This window comes from Salvelinus fontinalis, chromosome 34, assembly GCF_029448725.1.
Source record: "Salvelinus fontinalis isolate EN_2023a chromosome 34, ASM2944872v1, whole genome shotgun sequence".
NCBI lineage: Eukaryota > Metazoa > Chordata > Actinopteri > Salmoniformes > Salmonidae > Salvelinus > Salvelinus fontinalis.
In genome coordinates, this window is record NC_074698.1 from 3,919,641 (window position 1) to 3,939,829 (window position 20,189).

At 40.5% G+C, this 20,189-nt stretch overlaps 2 protein-coding genes across 2 annotated transcripts; one reads left to right on the plus strand and one right to left on the minus strand.

Moving 5' to 3' along the window:
- Positions 1–514: 514 nt before the first annotated feature.
- On the minus strand, positions 515–2,071 carry LOC129832729 (interferon a3-like). The gene is made up of 5 exons (XM_055896726.1): positions 1,922–2,071; positions 1,692–1,763; positions 932–1,084; positions 719–817; positions 515–601 (listed from the first exon to the last, which is right to left on the minus strand). The coding sequence occupies exons 1-5, from the start codon at positions 2,069–2,071 to the stop codon at positions 515–517; spliced, it is 561 nt and encodes a 186-aa protein (XP_055752701.1).
- Positions 2,072–14,778: 12,707 nt separating this feature from the next.
- On the plus strand, positions 14,779–15,883 carry LOC129832848 (interferon alpha-like). Its single transcript, XM_055896914.1, has 5 exons — positions 14,779–14,922; positions 15,126–15,197; positions 15,286–15,435; positions 15,550–15,639; positions 15,785–15,883. The coding sequence occupies exons 1-5, from the start codon at positions 14,779–14,781 to the stop codon at positions 15,881–15,883; spliced, it is 555 nt and encodes a 184-aa protein (XP_055752889.1).
- The last annotated feature ends 4,306 nt before the right edge of the window (positions 15,884–20,189 follow it).

Below are 20,189 nucleotides of genomic sequence, written 5' to 3' on the forward strand. Positions count from 1 at the left end.
TACTGTATATATATCCCCCGGACTCCGACATTGCTCGTCCTAATATTTCTATATTTCCTATGTCCATTCTTTTACTTTGAGATTTTTGTGTATTGTTGTGTATTGTTAGATATTAGTGCACTGGTAGAGCTAGGAACACAAGCATTTCGCTACACCCGTTAAAACATCTGCTAAATATGTGCATGTGACAAATTAGGTTTGATAAAAATATATTTCAGCTGTAGAGGCCACATTTATTTAAATTAAATACATTTCATCATTGCAATAACAAACACTTCGTATCAGGTTGCAATGATAAATATAGTATGCAATGGCCTTCATAAATACAAAAAACAAATGCAGGAAAAGATTGTTACATTGTGTTTAGCCTAAATCAATCACATAATTATTCAGTATAAAAAATATTTTACTCCACAGAATACATTACTACACAAAAAATTCATAGAAAAACAAATAAACATGTTTATAAATAGACATATAAATAAATAATCTCTACACCACACAAACGTAACGCTCATTGGCTACTTAATGTCATGTCTAGTCTTCGTAGGTGTGCCAGTACCACTGTCCTTATGTCTTCCCATCCGCTTGCGCTATATTCCTGCATCAATAAAATACAATTGTTAAGATTTTAGAATAGACACATGTTGTATCATCACATAAATACATCCAGATTTGGTGAATGTACTCTCTTTGTAAGACAAATTGATCAACCTACCGCGAGTTTCAAATAATTCATAAGGAATTTGAAGTGAAGGCTCATCTTTTTGTTCACTCTTTTGACAGATTTTGATCGTCTAGTTTTCATAGCCTTTACCTGTTGGAACATACAAATAACTCATTTAATATCATGATTTGTCATTATATCATAATAGGATAATGTTTTCCTTTTTGCATTAATGTTAAGAGGCAAAAGTTACAAATTACTTACGCATTGGTCCAGCTCCGAGGTCTGGCGATAGAGGTCATTCATAAACTTGTCAACTCCTTTCTGGTTAGAGGAGGTGGACTCGTATTTACCACTGCTGTACAATTTCTTTATAGCGTTCAGAGTTTGCGAAATGAATGCAATCTGTTCGTCAGCCTAGAAGAAGAGTGATTTGTATTAGTACATGCCTTACTCTAAAATTGATTAAATGTATTTTTCTCCCATTAATCTGAACACAATACCCCATAATGACAAAGCCATGTTTTCAAAGCCATGTTTTTAGACATTTTTGCAAATTTATGAAAAACAAAACAAAGTGCTTTGTCATTTGGGTCCCGAGTGGCACAGCGGTCTAAGGCACTGCATCTCAGTGCTTGAGGTGTCACTACATAAACCGGTTCGATTCCAGGCTGTATCACAACAGGCCGTGTTTGGGGATCTCTTAGGGCGGTGAAAAAATTTGCCCAGTGTCATCCGGGTTAGGGTTTGGCCGGGGTAGGCCTTCCTTGTAAATAAGAATTTGTTCTAAAATGACTTGCCTAGATAAATAAAGGTTAAACAAATCATTATGGGGTATTGTGTGTAGATTGATGAGAGAGAGGGGGGGTTAATCCACTTAAGAATAAGGCTGTAACCTAACAAAATGTGGAAAAAGTTAATGGGTCTGAATCCTTTCCGAATTCACTGTCCACTCTTAGAAAAAAAGGTTATGGACAGAACAATGCATTTTTTTTAAAGAGTGTAGGCTATGCATATTTCCTACCTTTAAATTATCGACTTGTCTGTATTGCTTGTCAGGGAAAGTGATCTGAGGTTCTCCAGAGACTTCATGACCCTGAGATGACAAAATATTTCAAACAAATACTGCATTATAATTACTGTACATAAAGGAGTCAGGGAATTAAATGAAACATATATAACAGCACATGAAATGTTGAAAAATGACAACAGCTCAAAGACCAGGAACAAGTGAAAAACATCACCGTATCCTACCATTTTCTGAAGCATCGTTATGGTGTTGTTGCTGAACACTTGGAACATGCTCGGAGACCGAGGCGGTGTCTTCATCCAAGTGCATCCGATGGTTTTATGCCAGGTGCAAATCGTCAGGACCAAGCACATCCAAAGGCTGATTGAACCCATTTTAGCTTAGGACTATTGTAGTTCTCGGTCTGTCCGCAAACAACGTGGGGGAGCACTTCCGAAAGATAGCTTATTTTGTATAATTCCGACCAACAAAAAAAAAGGTTTTCCGCAAAGGATAAAGAGATCAATTGTTCTTCCTGATCGATCAATTTCTCAAATTCCCAAGTTCTGCCATGCTCCAACCTGTGTCGGTCCTTTATACAAAAATTCTGCAAGGTGTTCCAAAAGTGAAAGGCGGAAGTCCCCGTACACTTTCATACCTGAGAGTGTTGTTTTACATCTGGAGAAAATGCACGGAAAGGACATCTTGATATATTTGCTCCTTTCTCATGAAATATTGGCCTATCAACCAGGGGGGAAATGATGAAAAAAATAGTCATATGAATCCATTTTAGTCAGACTATGGCCTAAATAAATATCACCATATAGAACAGAACTGAGTTTGGCCTTTCACTTCGAAAACAATAGCACTTTATATTGGCCTTTTCATTTGCACACAGAAACGATGGTCTCCGCCTACGTTGTAACCACTTGCTTGAAGGGTAATTGTAGTTTGTGACAACAACTGCCTATTTAAAATACAGATCAACCTTGCACGCTCAACATCGCGTTATTTCGTTTAAGAAACGGGTATAGGGGGGGGGGGGGGATCATCTGTCAAAGTATTCCATAGTCGTGTCTTTAATGGACTTTTAAATCCATATTTAATTTATTCATCCAGATATATAAATTGATGGGACGTCTGCATCTCTAATCTTTCCACTCTAGGGACTGAAGAGTAACAGTATGGTTTAAAGAGAGATTGCTTTACTCCATTGAAATACCATTCAACATTTGAAATTATAATTAGGTTACATGATATCCAGTATATGTGTACTTTAAATAATGAACAACTATACAAATCAACAATATTTTACAGTGATGAGATGACAGTCAAATTATTTATTGTCTAAAAGTGTATTGTAAAGGCGTTTATTGTTTTTCATTGAAGACGCTGTTGATCCGGAATTATGAGAAGGAATAAGACAACATTTCATGGAGAAATTCGACTTTCGTTCAACGGTTCATCCGCACATTACATTTGAACAAAATTGCTAGCACAATTCCAACAAATACAAGCTGTGTGTGTGTCTGTTTCTTCAAATATTATACACACTCTTAGATAAGGGTTCTATATAGATCCTTCAAGGGTGCCATATACAGTTGAAGTCGGAAGTTTACATACACCTTAGCCAAATACATTTAAACTCAGTTTTTCACAATTCCTGACATTACATCCCCCACAACATGATGCTGCCACACCTGTGCTTCACTGTTGGGATGGTGTTCTTCGGCTTGCAAGACTCCCCCTTTTTCCTCCAAACATAATGATGGTCATTGTGGCCAAACAGTTCTATTTCTGTTTCATCAGACCAGAGAACATTTCTCCAAAAAGTACGATCTTTGTCCCCATGTGCAGTTACAAACCGTAGTCTGGCATTTCTATGGCGGTTTTGGAGCAGTGGCTTCTTTCTTGCTGAGCGGCCTTTCAGGTTATGTCGATATAGGACTCGTTTTACTGTGGATATAGATACTTTAGTACCCGTTTCCTCCAGCATCTTCACAAGGTCCTGTTGTTCTGGGATTGATCTGCACTTTTCGCACCAAAGTACGTTCATCTCTAGGAGATAGATGTAAACTTCTCTCCTTCCTAAGAGGTATGACGGCTGCGTGTTCCCATGGTGTTTATACTTGCATACTATTGTTTGTACAGATGAACGTGGTACCTTCAGGCATTAGGACATTTCTCCCAAGGAAATCACACTACAAACTATCACTCTCAGGCAGTTAAGGAAATCATGAATGTCATGGATATATTGGAATTAGTGGATATGGAGGCTTAAATACCCTGACCTAGTGAGATATACATGGCGGAGGCTTAATCAAGCTAGTCGTCTTGATTACTTTCTTATGTCATTTTCTCTGGCACCAAAAGTTTAAAAAGTGTTGATAGGGGACAGAATGCGGTCGGATCATCACATAATAGGCATATATATTACTCTTACAGGATTTCCACATGGGCGAGGATATTGGAATGTAATCAAAGCCTACTGGATGATAACATGTTTATAACTAGGACAGAATAATTTATAACTGACTTTTTCCGACATAACATAGGTACAGCAGAGCCCCTTATTGTTAGGGACACTTTTAAGTGTGCCTTTAGGAGGCCATAAAATTCAGTACTCATCTATAAAACAAAAGCAATTTAGATTAAGAGTCCATATTAACAAAGGAAATTGAATGAATAACAGTACAGTTAGATAGCAATAAAAACGGTACCAGAGGCACAGAATAAGTTAGAGGAAAAACAAGACATGGAGGAACTTATTCAAGTAAGATCCAGTGTAAGTGTATTATAAAAATAAAGCGAACTGGATGGAATATGGGGAAAAATATATTTTCTTCAACATATAAATCCTATCAAAAATAATGAATTGAAACTTGTTACAAATTATGGAGTCACGCATGATTCACAGAACGATATTATGAAAGAGGAGTTTAAGCACTTTAAGAATAAAAAAAAGAAATGTCCCTTATTCAGGACACTGTCTTTCAAGGATAATTCGTAAAAATCCAAATAACTTCACAGATCTTCATTGTAAAGGGTTTAAACACTGTTTCCCATGCTTGTTCAATGAACCATAAACAATTAATGAACATGCACATGTGGAACGGTCGTTAAGACTCTAACAGCTTACAGACGGTAGGCAATTAAGGTCACAGTTATGAAAACTTAGGACACTAAAGAGGCCTTTCTACTGACTCTGAAAAACACCAAAAGAAAGATGCCCAGGGTCCCTGCTCATCTGCGTGAACTTGACTTAGGCATGCTGCAAGGAGGCATGAGGGCTGCAGATGTGGCCAGGGCAATGAATTGCAATGTCCGTACTGTGAGACGCCTAAGACAGTGCTATAGGGAGACAGGACGGACAGCTGATCGTCCTCGAAGTGGCAGACCACGTGTAACAACACCTGCACAGGATCGGTACATCTGAACATCACACCTGCGGGACAGGAACAGGATGGCAACAACAACTGCCCAAGTTACACCAGGAAGGCACAATCCCTCCATCAGTGCTCAGACTGTCCGCAATAGGCTGAGAGGGGCTGGTCTGAGGGCTTGTAGGCCTGTTGTAAGGCAGGTCCTCACCAGACATCACAGGCAACAATGTCGCCTATGGGCACAAACCCCAGACAGGACTGGCAAAAAGTGCTCTTCACTGACAAGTTGTGGTTGTCTCACCAGGTGTCTGCTTGGGGGGGGGGGGGGGGATATACACGGCTGTGATTATAATCGAAGACAATTCTCTTAGTAGATAATACCGTCGGCATTTGATTGTAAGGAATTCTAGGTCAGGTGAACAGAAGGACTTGAGTTCGTGTATGTTGTTATGATTACACCATGACTCGTTAGTCATAAGGCATACACCCCCGCCCTTCTTCTTACCAGAGAGATGTTTGTTTCTGTCCGCGCGATGCGTGAAGAAACGGGGTTGCTGTACCGAGCCATGTTTCCGTTAAACAGAGAACGTTACAACCCAGCTACAATAAATGCAGCCTCAGGATATGTGGTTTCCAGTGTACATAGAGTCCAATGAAGTTCTTTCAGGGCGTGGCTTAACAAACAGGTGTATATATTGATAAGTCACCTTGTCCGAAAGAGATTCATATGGTTATCAAAATGTCACCCCAAGGTGAGCTTAGACTAAACACAGCCCTTATTTGAAGCGTCTCTAAAATCCCCTATGGGAAAAATGAATGGTGGAAAAACGATTAGTACAATATCCCTGTTTGACCGATAGGTTTTATGGGTATTATGACTGTGCAATGTACAGAAATGCATTATGAAGAAAGCAAATCGTGTAATACACACGACATGCCTTGTGATGAAAATCGTGTAATTTCGAATTTCAAATAAATCATTTGTGTCTATTTCACAATAAGCTGTGATGGTGGGTTGGGCCTAGATAGAGTAAGGTTTTGGTGGTCGCAGTCCTGGTCCTCATCTTTATATCCATTTATTCATGTATGCACATACACCTAGCGTATATTTGCAAATTAACCACCTACAACTTTCATAATTTTATCACAAAGCAATGAAATAAAATACCTGATAAAACTAAAAACATGTATACATGAGTGCAAAAATCAAGTACAAGAGCAAAAGTTTAAATTGGTTGTCTGTTTGCTATAACTCAGTAAACATCTGATGGATATTGGTGCCAAAATAAAGGAATTGTTCCTTGTCAGAGCTCTCTGATGGAACGTTTGATGTTCATACCGGGGCTTTTCGAGCAGGGCCGTTCATTCTCCACCCTGAAGGTGTATACGGCAGCTAATTCAGCGTGTCATGTGGGAATTGACGGTGCCACTCCAGGAGCTCATCCCCTGGCGGTGAGGTATTTAAAAGGTGTGTGCGGTCTCAGGCCGGTCATTCAGATTGTTAAAAGGTTGAAACAACTATTGTAATACATGTAACAGCTATGCAATGGAAGAAGGTGCTTGAAACGTTTTATTTGATCCAGTATGTGGTATGTGGTACCATATTGACAGCACCCAATGACTACATCAAGTTTGTGACTCTACAAACTTGTTGGATGCATTTGCCGTATGTTTTGATTGCGTTTCAGATTCTTTTGTGCCCAATAGAAATGAATGGTGGATAAGGTTGTGTAATTTTGTAGTCCCTTTTATTGTAAATAAGAATTGGAATATGTTTTTTTTCAAACACTTCTACATTCATGTGGATTCAACCATCAGTACTGATAATCCTGAATGAATTTTGAATAATACATGAGAAAGTTGCAGAAGCACAAATATTATGCCCCCAAGACATGCTATTCTCTCACCATTACAACTACCTAACATGATAAAGTTGTCTGTGATGAGATTCCAACTCACAGCCTTTCGGGTTGCTCGACGTTCTTGTTATATGCCTAACCGAGGCACAAATTTCATACCCCGTCTCCAAAAACTGCTAACCTCCGCAGTTATTGCAATGGTGAGAGGTCAGCATTTCTTGGGGGTATGATATTTGTGCTTCTTTAACTTTCTCACTAGTCATTACTCACGATTCATCCAGAATGATCCGTCATGTCAGATCCTGTCTGTTTGTTTGCCATGGTGCTGAAATGTCTTCTTATCTTGCAATGGCCTTCGTAAATACACAAATAAATGCATGAAAACATTGTTACATTGTCTATAGCCTTAAAAAAGCCATCTCATAATTAAATATTCAGTAAAAATTGTGTTTTACTTCGCAGAGTTGTGAATACATACAATAAAGAAATCAAGATTAAGTAAAAAAAATGTTTTTTAAATAACCGTGTAAATAAATATTTCAATAAATAGATGTATAAATAAATCTACACACACACACCTCAGTGGTTAGTACTTCTTGTTGTGGCTAGTCTTTGCATGTGTGCCAGCACTACTTTCCTTATGTCTTCCCAGCAGCTTGCGCAGTATTCCTGCATGAATGAAGCACACATGTTAATATTTTAGAATAGACACATGTTTTATCATCACATATGAAAGTATCACGATTTTGTGAATGTACTCTTGGTAAGACAAATTGACCAACCTACCTCACGTTTCAAGTAATTCTTCAGGAATTTGAAGTGAAGGCTCATCTTTTTGTTAACTCCAGATTTTGATAGTGTAGGTTTCATAGCCTTTACCTGTTAGGACAAATACATTTATATTATGATTCGTTTAAATCACATTATATGATATGACAATCTAAAATGTGAGCGGACCAAGTAATTGGGCGTCACTCAAAAGCAGGAAGGTGGAACAAACGAGTCAGGAGTAGGTTTTCTTGATTGAACATAGTTCTATATTGAGGGCATTTGGTCAACACAAACACTCCAACGTAATCAACGAAAATCTCCCAAAGGAAAAAGAAAACATATCTTCTTCTCCAGATCAAAACAGGAACACAATATGATTGTCTTTAAACTACAACAAAAAGTCACGACATTGTCACCGTCTTAATGGTTCTTCATAGATAGCTCCCCTGTCTCGGTGGCCATCTTCCAGAGATTGTTCCCCCTCTGCTAGTTCCATACTCTCTCTTATAGGGGAAGGAGAATATCTCATTAGTAGTGTCAGCGGTGCTTAATTGCCTCTGGTTACCTTGTCTCCCATGCCTTGTTGGGCTACCATCCGTGAGCCCAGCCTGCCCTCTGGTGGTGCTTCCACAAAAATGATAGATAATGTTTGCCTTTTTGCATTGACGTTCATGAATCAAGGTACTCCATTTTGTTTATCTGTCGGCCCCAGCCTCAAACTCAGGACATATGTCTAGTTAACTGACCCTCTCTGCCCATTCATAGCCATTTTACCTGTTGTTATTGTCTTAGCTGATTAGCTGTTGTTGTCTTACCCGTTGTTGTCTTAGCTAGCTCTCCCAATCAACACCTGTGATTGCTTTATGCCTCGCTTTATGTCTCTCTCTAATGTCAATATGCCTTGAATACTGTTGTTTAGGATAGTTATCATTGTTTAAGTTTACTGCTAGTCCCACTCAACATGCCTCAGATACCTCCTTTGTCCCACACATGTGGTGACCTCACCCAGCATAACTGCGTCCAGAGATGCAAACTCTCTTATCGTCACTCACTGTCTGGGTTTACCTCCACTGTACCCGCACCCTACCATACCCCTGCCTGTACATTAGGCATTGAACCTATCCTACCATGCCCAGAAATATGCTCCTTTTACTCTGTCCCCAACGCACTAGACGACCAGTTTTGATAGCCTTTAGCCGTACCCTCATTCTACTCCTCCTCTGTTCCTCGGGTGTTGTGGAGGTTAACTCAGGCCCTGCGTGTCCCCAGGTACTCTCATTTGTTGACTTCTGTAACCGAAAAAAGCCTTGGTTTCATCCATGTTTACATCAGAAGCCTCCTCCCCAAGTTTGTTTTACTCATTGCTTTAGCGCACTCCGCCAACCCTGATGTCCTTGCCATGTCTGAATCCTGGTTTAGGAAGGCCACCAAAAATGCTGAGATTTCCATCCCCAACTACAACATTTTCCGTCAAGATAGAACTGCCAACGGGGAAGGAGTTGGAATCTACTGCAGAGATAGCCTGCAAAGTTCTGTCATATCTTCCAGGTCTATGCCAAACAGTTCGAGCTTCTAATTAAAAAAATGAATCTCTCCAGAAATAAGTCTCTCACTGTTGTCGCCTGTTATAGACCTCCCTCAGCTCCCAGCTGTGCCCTGGACACCATATGTGAATTGATTGCCCCCCCATCTATCTTCAGAGTTCGTTCTGTTAGGTGACCTAAACTGGGATGTGCATAACACCCCGGCAGTCCTACAATCTAAGCTAGGTGCCCTCAATCGCACAAAAATGATCAAGGAACCCACCAGGTACAACCCTAAATCCGTAAACATGGGCACCCTCATAGATATTATCCTGACCAACTTGTGTCACGGAGCTAGGAGTGGTGGGTAAGGAGTCAGGCGCAGAGAGCAGAGGATTTGGGGTTTCCGTAATTTATTCCGGACAGAACTAGGTCCCGCCAAATAACAATAGGCGACAAATACTGACCTACCCAAAACAGGACACAAAAACAGTCCAACAAAATAACAAACGCAACCATCTACACACAGAACAGAAAATAAGCCCGCACAAAAGCAGGCGGGCATAAACGGCTTAAATAGCCCTGAACAAAAATCCAAACGAGAAACAGGTGAAACAAATAAAGACAAAACCAAGAGAAAAGGGAATCGGTGGCAGCTAGTAGACCGGTTACGACGACCACCGAGCGCCGCCCGAACAGGAAGAGGAGCCACCTTCGGTGGAAGTCGTGACAACTTGCCCTCCAAATACAACTCTGCTGTTTTCAATCAGGATCTCAGCGATCACTGCCTCATTTACCGCATCCGCTATGGGTCGGCGGTCAAACGACCACCCCTCATCGCTGTCACTGTCAAACGCTCCCTAAAACACTTCTGCGAGCAGGCCTTTCTAATCGACCTGGCCCGGGTATCCTGGAAGGATATTGACCTTATCCCATCAGTCGAGGATGCCTGGTCGTTCTTTAAAAGTAATTTCCTCACCATCTTAAATAAGCATGCCCCTTTCAAAAAACAGATAGAGCCCTTCGTTCACTCCAGACCTGACTGCCCTCGACCAGCACAAAAACATCCTGTGGCGGACTGCACTAGCATTGAATAGTCCCCGTGATATGCAACTTTCAGGGAAGTCAGGAACCAATACACAGTCAGTCAGGAAAGCAAAGGCTAGCTTTTTCAAACAGAAATTTGCATCCTGTACCTCTAACTCCAAAAAGTTTTGGGACACTGTAAAGTCCATGGAGAATAAGAGCACCTCCTCCCAGCTGCAAACTGCACTGAGGCTAGGTAACACTGTCACCACCGATAAATCCACGATAATCGAGAATTTCAATAAGCATTTCTCTACGCTGGCCATGTTTTCCTCCTGGCTACCCCAACCCCGGCCAACAGCTCTGCACCCCCCGCAGCTACTTGCCCAAGCCTCCCCAGCTTGTCCTTCACCCAAATACAGATAGCAGATGTTCTGAAAGAGCTGCAAAACCTAATTATATAGCCTACACTATTAGGGAAAAAAATGCTTCTGGATAGAACCAAAACATTTTTTAAAATAGTGTAGGCTATGCATAGGTCTTATCTTGGAATGATCGACTTGTCTCAGTTGTCTGTATTGCTTGTCAGGGAAAGTGATCTGAGGTTCTCGAGAGACCACATGACCCTGAGATAACAAAAAAATAGAAACAAAAGACTTACAATATTATTATTGTATACATAAAGGAGTAACTGAATAAAATGAAACATAGCAGCACATGAAATGTTGAAAAGATGACAACTGCTCAAAGACCAGGAACAAGTAAATAAACATTACCGTATCCTACCATTTTCTGAAGCATAGTTATGGTGTTGTTGCTGAACACTTGGAACATGCTCGGAGACCGAGGCGGTGTCTTCATCCAAGTGCATCCGATGGTTTTATGCCAGGTGCAAATCGTCAGGACCAAGCACATCCAAAGGCTGATTGAACCCATTTTAGCATAGGTCTACTGTAATTCTCTGCCGTTATCAACCCGGGTGCAAAATTAGGTACACTTCCGAAAGACAGCATACTTTAAATAAAAAAATGTAATACAAATTTACTCAAAGGAAAAAGAGATAAAGTGTTCTTCCTGATCAATCCCCTTCTCGAATTCCCGAGTTCTGTCATTCTCCAATCTGTGTCAATCTTTTATACAAAGATTCTGCACGGTGTTCCAAAAGTGAAAGGTGGAAGTCCCCGTAGACAGGCCCTTTCATACATACCTGAGAGTATATTTTTTTCGGCCTGGAGACAATGCACAGAAAGGACAGGTGCATCTCAAAGACTTGTTAAATTCTTGACTTATTGGTTATTTTATTCAGAAATATTGGCTTATCAACCAGGAACATGTTTTCGATTATTTTTGTTTTTAATGTTGTTGGATACCAATTTCCTGGTATCCAATTGGTAATTACAATCTTGTCTCACCGCTGCAACTCCCGTACTGACTCCGGAGAGGCGAAGGTCGAGAGCTGTGTGTCCTCCGAATCACAACCCAACCAAGCCACACTGCTTCTTGACACAATGCCCACTTAACCCGGAAGCCAGCCGCACCAATGTGTTGGAGGAAACACCGTGCACCTGATGACCGTGTCAGCGCGCACTGCACCCTGCCCGCCACAGGAGTCACTAGTGCGCGATGGGACAAGGACATCACTTGCTTAAAGGGTATCTGCCTATTTAAAGAAACAGATCAACGTTGTATGGGTTCTATCAATTACACACTCAACATTACTTTATTTCGTTTTAGAAACGGGTTTGGGTGGTATGAAATATTTTGGTAGACCCCCTCCTATATGTTCCCGGTTTTCAGAATAAGGTAACTAAGGGAATGGCATCAATGATACACATTTAGAGCCAGCCAAACACAACAAGGCATATGTAACGGATGTGAAATGGCTAGCTAGTTAGCGGTGGTGCGCGCTAATAGCATTTCAATCGGTTACGTCACTCGCTTTGAGACCTTGAAGTAGTGGTTCCCCTTGCTCTGCAAGGGCCGTGGCTTTTGTGGAGCGATGGGTAACAATGCTTCGTGGGTGACTTGATGTGTGCAGAGGGCCCCTGGTTTGCGCCCGAGTCGGTGCGAGGGGACGCCATAAAGTTAAACTGTTACACATACATTGAAGAAAAACAAAAATACGATCAAATCAATTACATAACTGTACATGTAAACCTAGGCTTACTGCTCAAGTAGGAAAATTTGTACAAATAAGATTCCCTCATTGTGAGCAATTAGCTAGCTCACGTGCAAATGGGTGCTAAATCAGTGCGGTAGTCTGTCATAAAAAAAATACACCACTGCACTGGTTTAACATGAATATTCTTAATAAAACGTTTACTGTTGACAGGAGAACAAGAGGAGACAATAGGACGAGGTGGATAATTTTATAATAAGGCCGTTTAATTACATGTAAAGATATCTTAGTAAAATCTTGCAGCAAGGCTCTTCCAGTCTGACTCCTAGTGAATCGTCCGGGAAAGAGGCAGTTTCCAGAAATGTTCAGTACTATATAGACAACAAGCAAAGTAGGTAGATCTGCGAGTCCGGCCTTCCGGTTGGTCGATCTGGGTCTTGGGTAGTCCTGATCAGGCCTGGTGTCCACGTTCCATTGGTTCCTGAGAGTTCTTTGTCCTGAGGTCCAACCATGGGTTGGGTGTGTCTGTGGTTATTATGGGGGAGGGGAATTATGTGTGTCTATAGTTGGTGTCTTAAGTCCAGCATATATCCAAGAGAAATGAGGAGTATGTGTGTTTTTGTATAATATATGGCTTATGTTGAAGTGTAGTTATTGCTAGTTTCCAGTCTCTATTTCAATTTCTTACAATATTACAAAGTACATTATGCATAATGACAGTCTCACTTACTTCCATGGTTTATATTTTTATCCATATAGGTTAGGTTCGATTAAGATTCGCTTTCGTTCGTTGACATTGATAACGTCGACTTTTACCTCAACTTGGGTGACCTTGAAGGAAACGGGAAGGGTTCGGGTAAAACGCGTTTGACTCCGCACACATTGAGCCCGGCCTGCAGTCAAAGGGGCTTCTCGCTCGGATAGATGACAAAATGCAGTAATATGCAAAAACTGTCGTTTTCGAAAGTGAAAGCGATGTATGGTGTGTATTCACCGTTGTCATCATCATCCCAGACAGAGGCTGTCCCACGGTTTAAGGGTTCCTAATTGTCAAATTAATATCAAACTCTAACTCTTTTCCCAATCTTAACCAAATTATCCTAACACGTTAATTACCATAACCTGCTGCGTAATTTCTCTTAAAAAGTCAAATCTGACGTTAATTTGGCCAAAGCTGGATCCCTTCTAGCCATAACCCTGTCCCACGTGCAGTCATCCGGATAATAGCACGCCGACAGTGAGCAGTCATTGTTCATGTTATATTATTTTGTAACGGCTTTCCTCCTCCGAAGAGGAGGAGCAGGGATTCGACCAAAACGCAGCGTTGTTATATGACATGATTTATTTAAACAAGACGAAAAAACAATAAACGAACACTTGAATAATTAACAAAATAACAAAACGGAGTAGACAGACCTGGACATGGAACTTACATAAATACACGAAGAACTCACGAACAGGAACAGACTACATAAACCGAGACAGTCCCGTGTGGCGCGACAAACACTGACACAGGCGACAACCACCCACAACAAACAGTGTGAAAACACCTACCTTAATATGACTCTCAATCAGAGGAAATGAAAACCACCTGCCTCTAATTGAGAGCCATATCAGGTCACCCTTAAACAAACATAGAAACACATAACATAGACTACCCACCCAAACTCACGCCCTGACCGTCAAACACATACAAAATAACAGAAAACCGGTCAGGAACGTGACATATTTGGCGTATAGAAACTGTAAGGACAACACACTTATGACATTGTATCTAGCTATTAATCAGGTCCATCAGAAATTGTTTGAATTATCTTTTTATATTCTAATGTCAATTTGTTTTCCAACTAATAATGAAGTACAATGGATGCTACATATAGGAAATGTCGATAACTGCAGTGGAGCAGCTGTGTCGAGTCCAAATGGTATCATCGTGTTTTTCTTTCTGTAACAGAGTAGCCATACAATTTGTTACACTTTCCATCCATTAGGGGAGGGGATATAAAAAAGCATGCCTTTAAATGCTTATAAGGTAGAATATCAAGCCTACACAAAATATGTAAAAAGGAACTACAAAAATAGATAGGCTACTGTTTTAAAATACATCGCGTGAAGAGCGCTGTGTACCTGCCATTATATTATTCTCTGTGTTGATGTATGTTCAAAAAGTATTTCAATATCCTTTGAGCAACATTATTGCGCACACCTGCACACAGAAGACAAGAACACAACATGTCTTCAACAGCTATGCAAGGTGAAGGAATGGAATTTTCAATGCTCTTTCACTTTCCCCACTTGAACTTTCCTGATAGTACATATTACCTCATCCATGCCATTTCAATGAGGGAGGCTATAAAGGTATAGGGCAGGTAGCCCGCTGTTTAGAAGTAGTGTTAAGGGATTTATCAACTGACTGGACACATGGCAACTCTTAACGTGTCCTTTGTGGTACATCTTCTGTGTGTAATTGTTCTTTACCCGGTTGTGTATGCCAAATGCAGTGACCAAAAACAGCAAACGTATTATCTTTCTCAAACTCGCCAGACCCTCAATGATCTTGCCATGGTAGGTCAATTTCTTTAACCTGTTACAAATTGACCATAAAGGCAGAGACATATTTAGAAATATGTCTCTGAATATAGGCTGTAGCATATATACTGTGAGATCACAAGTTATTTATTCTAGTTGTAAAGTAGATTATTGGAGCTTGATTCGTTCATATATTCAGTTGTTTTATTGCGATATGGTGTCTTTTGTGTGCGGTATAGGAGAGGAGACCAAGCGGCTGTATCCAAGAGGCTGAAAAGATAATGGTCCAACGTCCAACGCTTTCCGTAGAGGTGATGCTCAGGAGATCATGACTGGCTACAATTTTAGTGTGTGTCTAGTTCAATTGCATGATTACACGGGGTGTTTTTCTGATTACAGGAGGGGGAAAAGCTTTGGACACTGAAACTTGCGTTTCAACTAGCCAGCGAGCTCTTCCAACAAAACCTAACACCTGTGAAATGGAATACCTTCAAACTCAGGGAGCTCCAAGACCTTCTTGCTCGACAAAATATGACCTACTCAGAATGTGTACGTTCTTGGTTATTTTTCATTTGTTAACTGTGGCTTGTTACACATTTGTTATTATTGTTATTTGTATTATTATTCATGTAATCACATGTTGTTTGTTGTTTCGTATTTCAGGTCAAAGACATGCGTCTGCATCAAAACCTTCCAATTGAAAATATGGTTAAGAACTACTTCAAACAGCTGGGCGACTTTCTTTCACGTGAGGTAAAACATCTCATGGGTTGCATTTTTTTGTCAACTGTGTTTCAAATCTAAACTATTGAGAGGAGTGGAGTGGCCTTAGCCTATACCTATGATGTATGATGTATTATTTTCACCTAAAACATATTTGTTTCACGTTTTCTTTCAGCGTTTCAGCTCCTGCTCATGGGAGGTCGTGAGAGCTGAAATCCGGAGCATCCTGAGGGATTTTTACAAGAAATCAAAAATGCCAAGAAAACATGTGTGAGAGTAGTATAACTTTTAGTTAATTTCTGCCCAAAAAATGTATCTTGCTGAAGAAATGAAATGTGCTAATGTGAGCCTCATACGTTTATGTTATTTATCCGTGTTGCAAATAATTTCCATGTAGGCTATAATATTTAAATAAAGAGACAAACACGCCCTCTATTGGTTGAAATTGTGCCAACAATTTTGTAAAATTCTGTGGTGGGACGCAACCTTGAAATGAAACGACTTTTTCGTTGAAATGTTATCCTAAATGTGATCTTATTCCTCCTGACAATTGCATATCAACATCCTCAATGAAAAATAATAATCTAATTTACACTACTCGGAATTCCAGCCATACTTTCCTGCCCTTTAAGGCATCATCAGATCACTGTAAAACATTGTTGATTCGTATAGTTATTAATTATATCAACTACACATATACTGATATCATGCAACATAAGTATAACTCCAAATTCTGAAAGTTAGTTTAAGTATAACTCCAAATTCTGAAAGTTAGTTCACTGGAGCGCAGCAACCGCTAACCATGCTGTCACACTTCAGTCTCTATAGTGGAAAGATAATAGATGCCGAGGTAACATCAACTCATATATCTGGATAAAAGTCAAATAAATGTCCAATAAAAACACACGAAGATGGAATTATTTGACAGATGATCTAACAACTGACAGGCCTATATTTTACGCACACATGCCTATAGGCCCAGATCAAAAAGCACCCGCCAAGGTAAGCAGTATTGCCAAGGTCTACACTGCCTGTGCACTGCATAGGCTACAAATGTCTTATTCTGAAAACCGGGAGCATATAGGAGAGGGTCTACCGAAATATTTCATGCCACCCAACGATGCTTCAGAAAATGGTAGGCTGTAAGGTCAAAAATGGTAGGCTACTCGCCCAAGCCTTCCCCATTTCTCTTTCTCCCAAATACAGTCAGCTGATGTTCTTAATGAGCTGCAAAATTTGGACCCTTACAAATCAGCCGGGCTAGATAATCTGGACCCTTTCTTTCTAAAACTATCTGCTGAAATTGTTGCCACCCCTATTACTAGCCTCTTCAACCTCTCTTTCGTGTCGTCTGAGATCCCCAAAGATTGGAAAGCAGCTGCGGTTATCCCCCTCTTCAAAGGGGGGGACACCCTTGACCCTAACTGCTACAGACCTATATCTATCCTACCCTGCCTTTCTAAGGTCTTCGAAAGCCAAGTCAACAAACAGATTACCGACCATTTCGAATCACACCACACCTTCTCCGCTATGCAATCTGGTTTCAGAGCTGGTCATGGGTGCACCTCAGCCACGCTCAAGGTCTCAAGGTCATCCGGGCCTCTGGCAGTCTCTATGGGGGTGCCACAGGGTTCAATTCTTGGACCGACCCTCTTCTCTGTTTACATCAATGATGTCGCTCTTGCTGCTGGTGATTCTCTGATCCACCTCTACGCAGACGACACTATTCTGTATACTTCTGGCCCTTCTTTTGACACTGTGTTAACAACCCTCCAGGCGAGCTTCAATGCCATACAACTCTCCTTCCGTGGCCTCCAACTGCTCTTAAATACAAGTAAAACCAAATGCATGCTCTTCAACCGATCGCTGCCTGCTCCTGCCCGCCTGCCCAACATCACTACTTTGGACGGCTCTGACTTAGAATATGTGGACAACTACAAATACCTAGGTGTCTGGTTAGACTGTAAACTCTCCTTCCAGACCCACATCAAACATCTCCAATCCAAAGTCAAATCTAGAATTGGCTTCCTATTCCGCAACAAAGCATCCTTTACTCATGCTGCCAAACATACCCTTGTAAAACTGACCATCCTACCAATCCTCGACTTCGGTGATGTCATTTACAAAATAGCCTCCAAAACCCTACTCAATAAATTGGATGCAGTCTATCACAGTGCCATCCGTTTTGTCACCAAAGCCCCATATACTACCCACCACTGCGACCTGTACACTCTCGTTGGCTGGCCCTCGCTTCACACTCGTCGCCAAACCCACTGGTTCCAGGTCATCTACAAGACCCTGCTAGGTAAAGTCCCCCCTTATCTCAGCTCGCTGGTCACCATAGCAGCACCTACCTGTAGCACGCGCTCCAGCAGGTATATCTCTCTAGTCACCCCCAAAACCAATTCTTCCTTTGGACGCCTCTCCTTCCAGTTCTCTGCTGCCAATGACTGGAACGAACTACAAAAATCTCTGAAACTGGAAACACCTATCTCCCTCACTAGCTTTAAGCACCAGCTGTCAGAGCAGCTCATAGATTACTGCACCTGTACATAACCCATCTACAATTTAGCCCAAACAACTACCTCTTTACCTACTGTATTTATTTATTAATTTATTTTGCTCCTTTGCACCCCATTATTTCTGTCTCTACTTTGCACTTTCTTCCAATGCAAACCAACCATTCCAGTGTTTTTTAGTTTTTATTTTACTTGCTGTGTTGTACTCACTTCGCCTCCATGGCCTTTTTATATTTTATTTATTTATACATATATCTGTTTGCCTTCACCTCCCTTATCTCACCTCACTTGCTCACATTGTATATAGACTTATTTTTTTTCACTGTATTATTGACTATATGTTTGTTTTTACTCCATGTGTAACTATGTGTTGTTGTATGTGTCGAACTGCTTTGCTTTATCTTGGCCAGGTCGCAATTGTAAATGAGAACGTGTTCTCAATTTGCCTACCTGGTTAAATAAAGGTTAAATAAATAAATAAATAAATAAATAAATAAATAAAAATTATTCACTTGTTCCTGGTCCTTGAGCCCTTGTCATCTTTTCAACATTTCATGAGCTGCTATGTTTCATTTAATTCCCTGATGCCTTTTTGTACAATATTTTGTTTATGTTTTTTGGCATCTCAGTGTCATGAAGTCTCTGGAGACCACATTTATTTATATATCTATTTATTCAAATATTTATTTGGTTATTTATTTCTTTTGGAACGTGTTAATGTATTGTGTAGTACTCAACACTTTGGAGTAAAACATTTTTTTTATACTGAATAATTATGTGATTGTTTTAGACTATACACAATGTAACAATGTTTGCGTAATTTCGTTTTGTATTTATTATGAAGGCTATTGCTTACTGTATTTATTATTGCAACATGATACGAGATAGTGTCACGATCGTCTAAGGGTGAGAGAGAGGACCAAGGCGCAGCGTGTGCAAAATACATCTTCTTTTATTTAGAAGAGAGAAAGAAACACGAAACGAACAACTATACACAAACTAACAAAATAACAAACTGACGACCGTGAAGCTATAAAGACAAATAGTGCTGACACAAACACTACAAATAGACAATTACCCACAAACACATGATGCCCATGGCTGCCTTAAACATGGCTCCCAATCAGAGACAATAAACCACAGCTGTCTCTAATTGAGAACCAATCTAGGCAGCCATAGACATACAAACACCTAGACAAACCAAAAAACACATACCTTCCCCATGTCACACCCTGACCTAACTAAAATAATAAAGGAAACAAAGAATACTAAGGCCAGGGCGTGACAGATAGTTTGTTATTGTAATTATGACATATCTTTTAATTAAATAAATGTGTCCTCCAGAGCTGAAATCTCTTTTAATCAAATCAAATGTAATTGGTCTCATACACATATTTAGCAGACGTTATAGTGGCAGGAGCAAAATGCTTGTGTTCCTAGCTCTACCAGTGCACTAATATCTAACAATGCACAACAAGACAAACAAATCTAGGAGTAAAAGAATGGACATTAAATATAGAAATATTAGAATGAGCAATGTCGGAGTCCGTAATATATATACAGTGGCAAGAAAAAGTATGTGAACCCTTTGGAATTACCTGGATTTCTGCATAAATTTGACATACAACTTGATCTGATCTTCATCTAAGTCACAACAATAGACAAACAATGTTCTTTAACTAATAACACACTAATTGTATTTTTCTTGTCTATATTGAAAACACAATATAAACATTCACAATGCATAACCACCCTGCATACCACTGCTGGCTTGCTTCTGAAGCTAAGCAGGGTTGGTCCTGGTCAGTCCCTGGATGGGAGACCAGATGCTGCTGGAAGTGGTGTTGGAGGGCCAGTAGGAGGCACTCTTTCCTCTGGTCTAAAAAAAAATATCCCAATGCCCCAGGGCAGTGATTGGGGACACTGCCCTGTGTAGGGTGCCGTCTTTCGGATGGGACGTTAAACGGGTGTTCTGACTCTCTGAGGTCATTAAAGATCCCATGGCACTTATCGTAAGAGTAGGGGTGTTAACCCCGGTGTCCTGGCTAAATTCCCAATCTG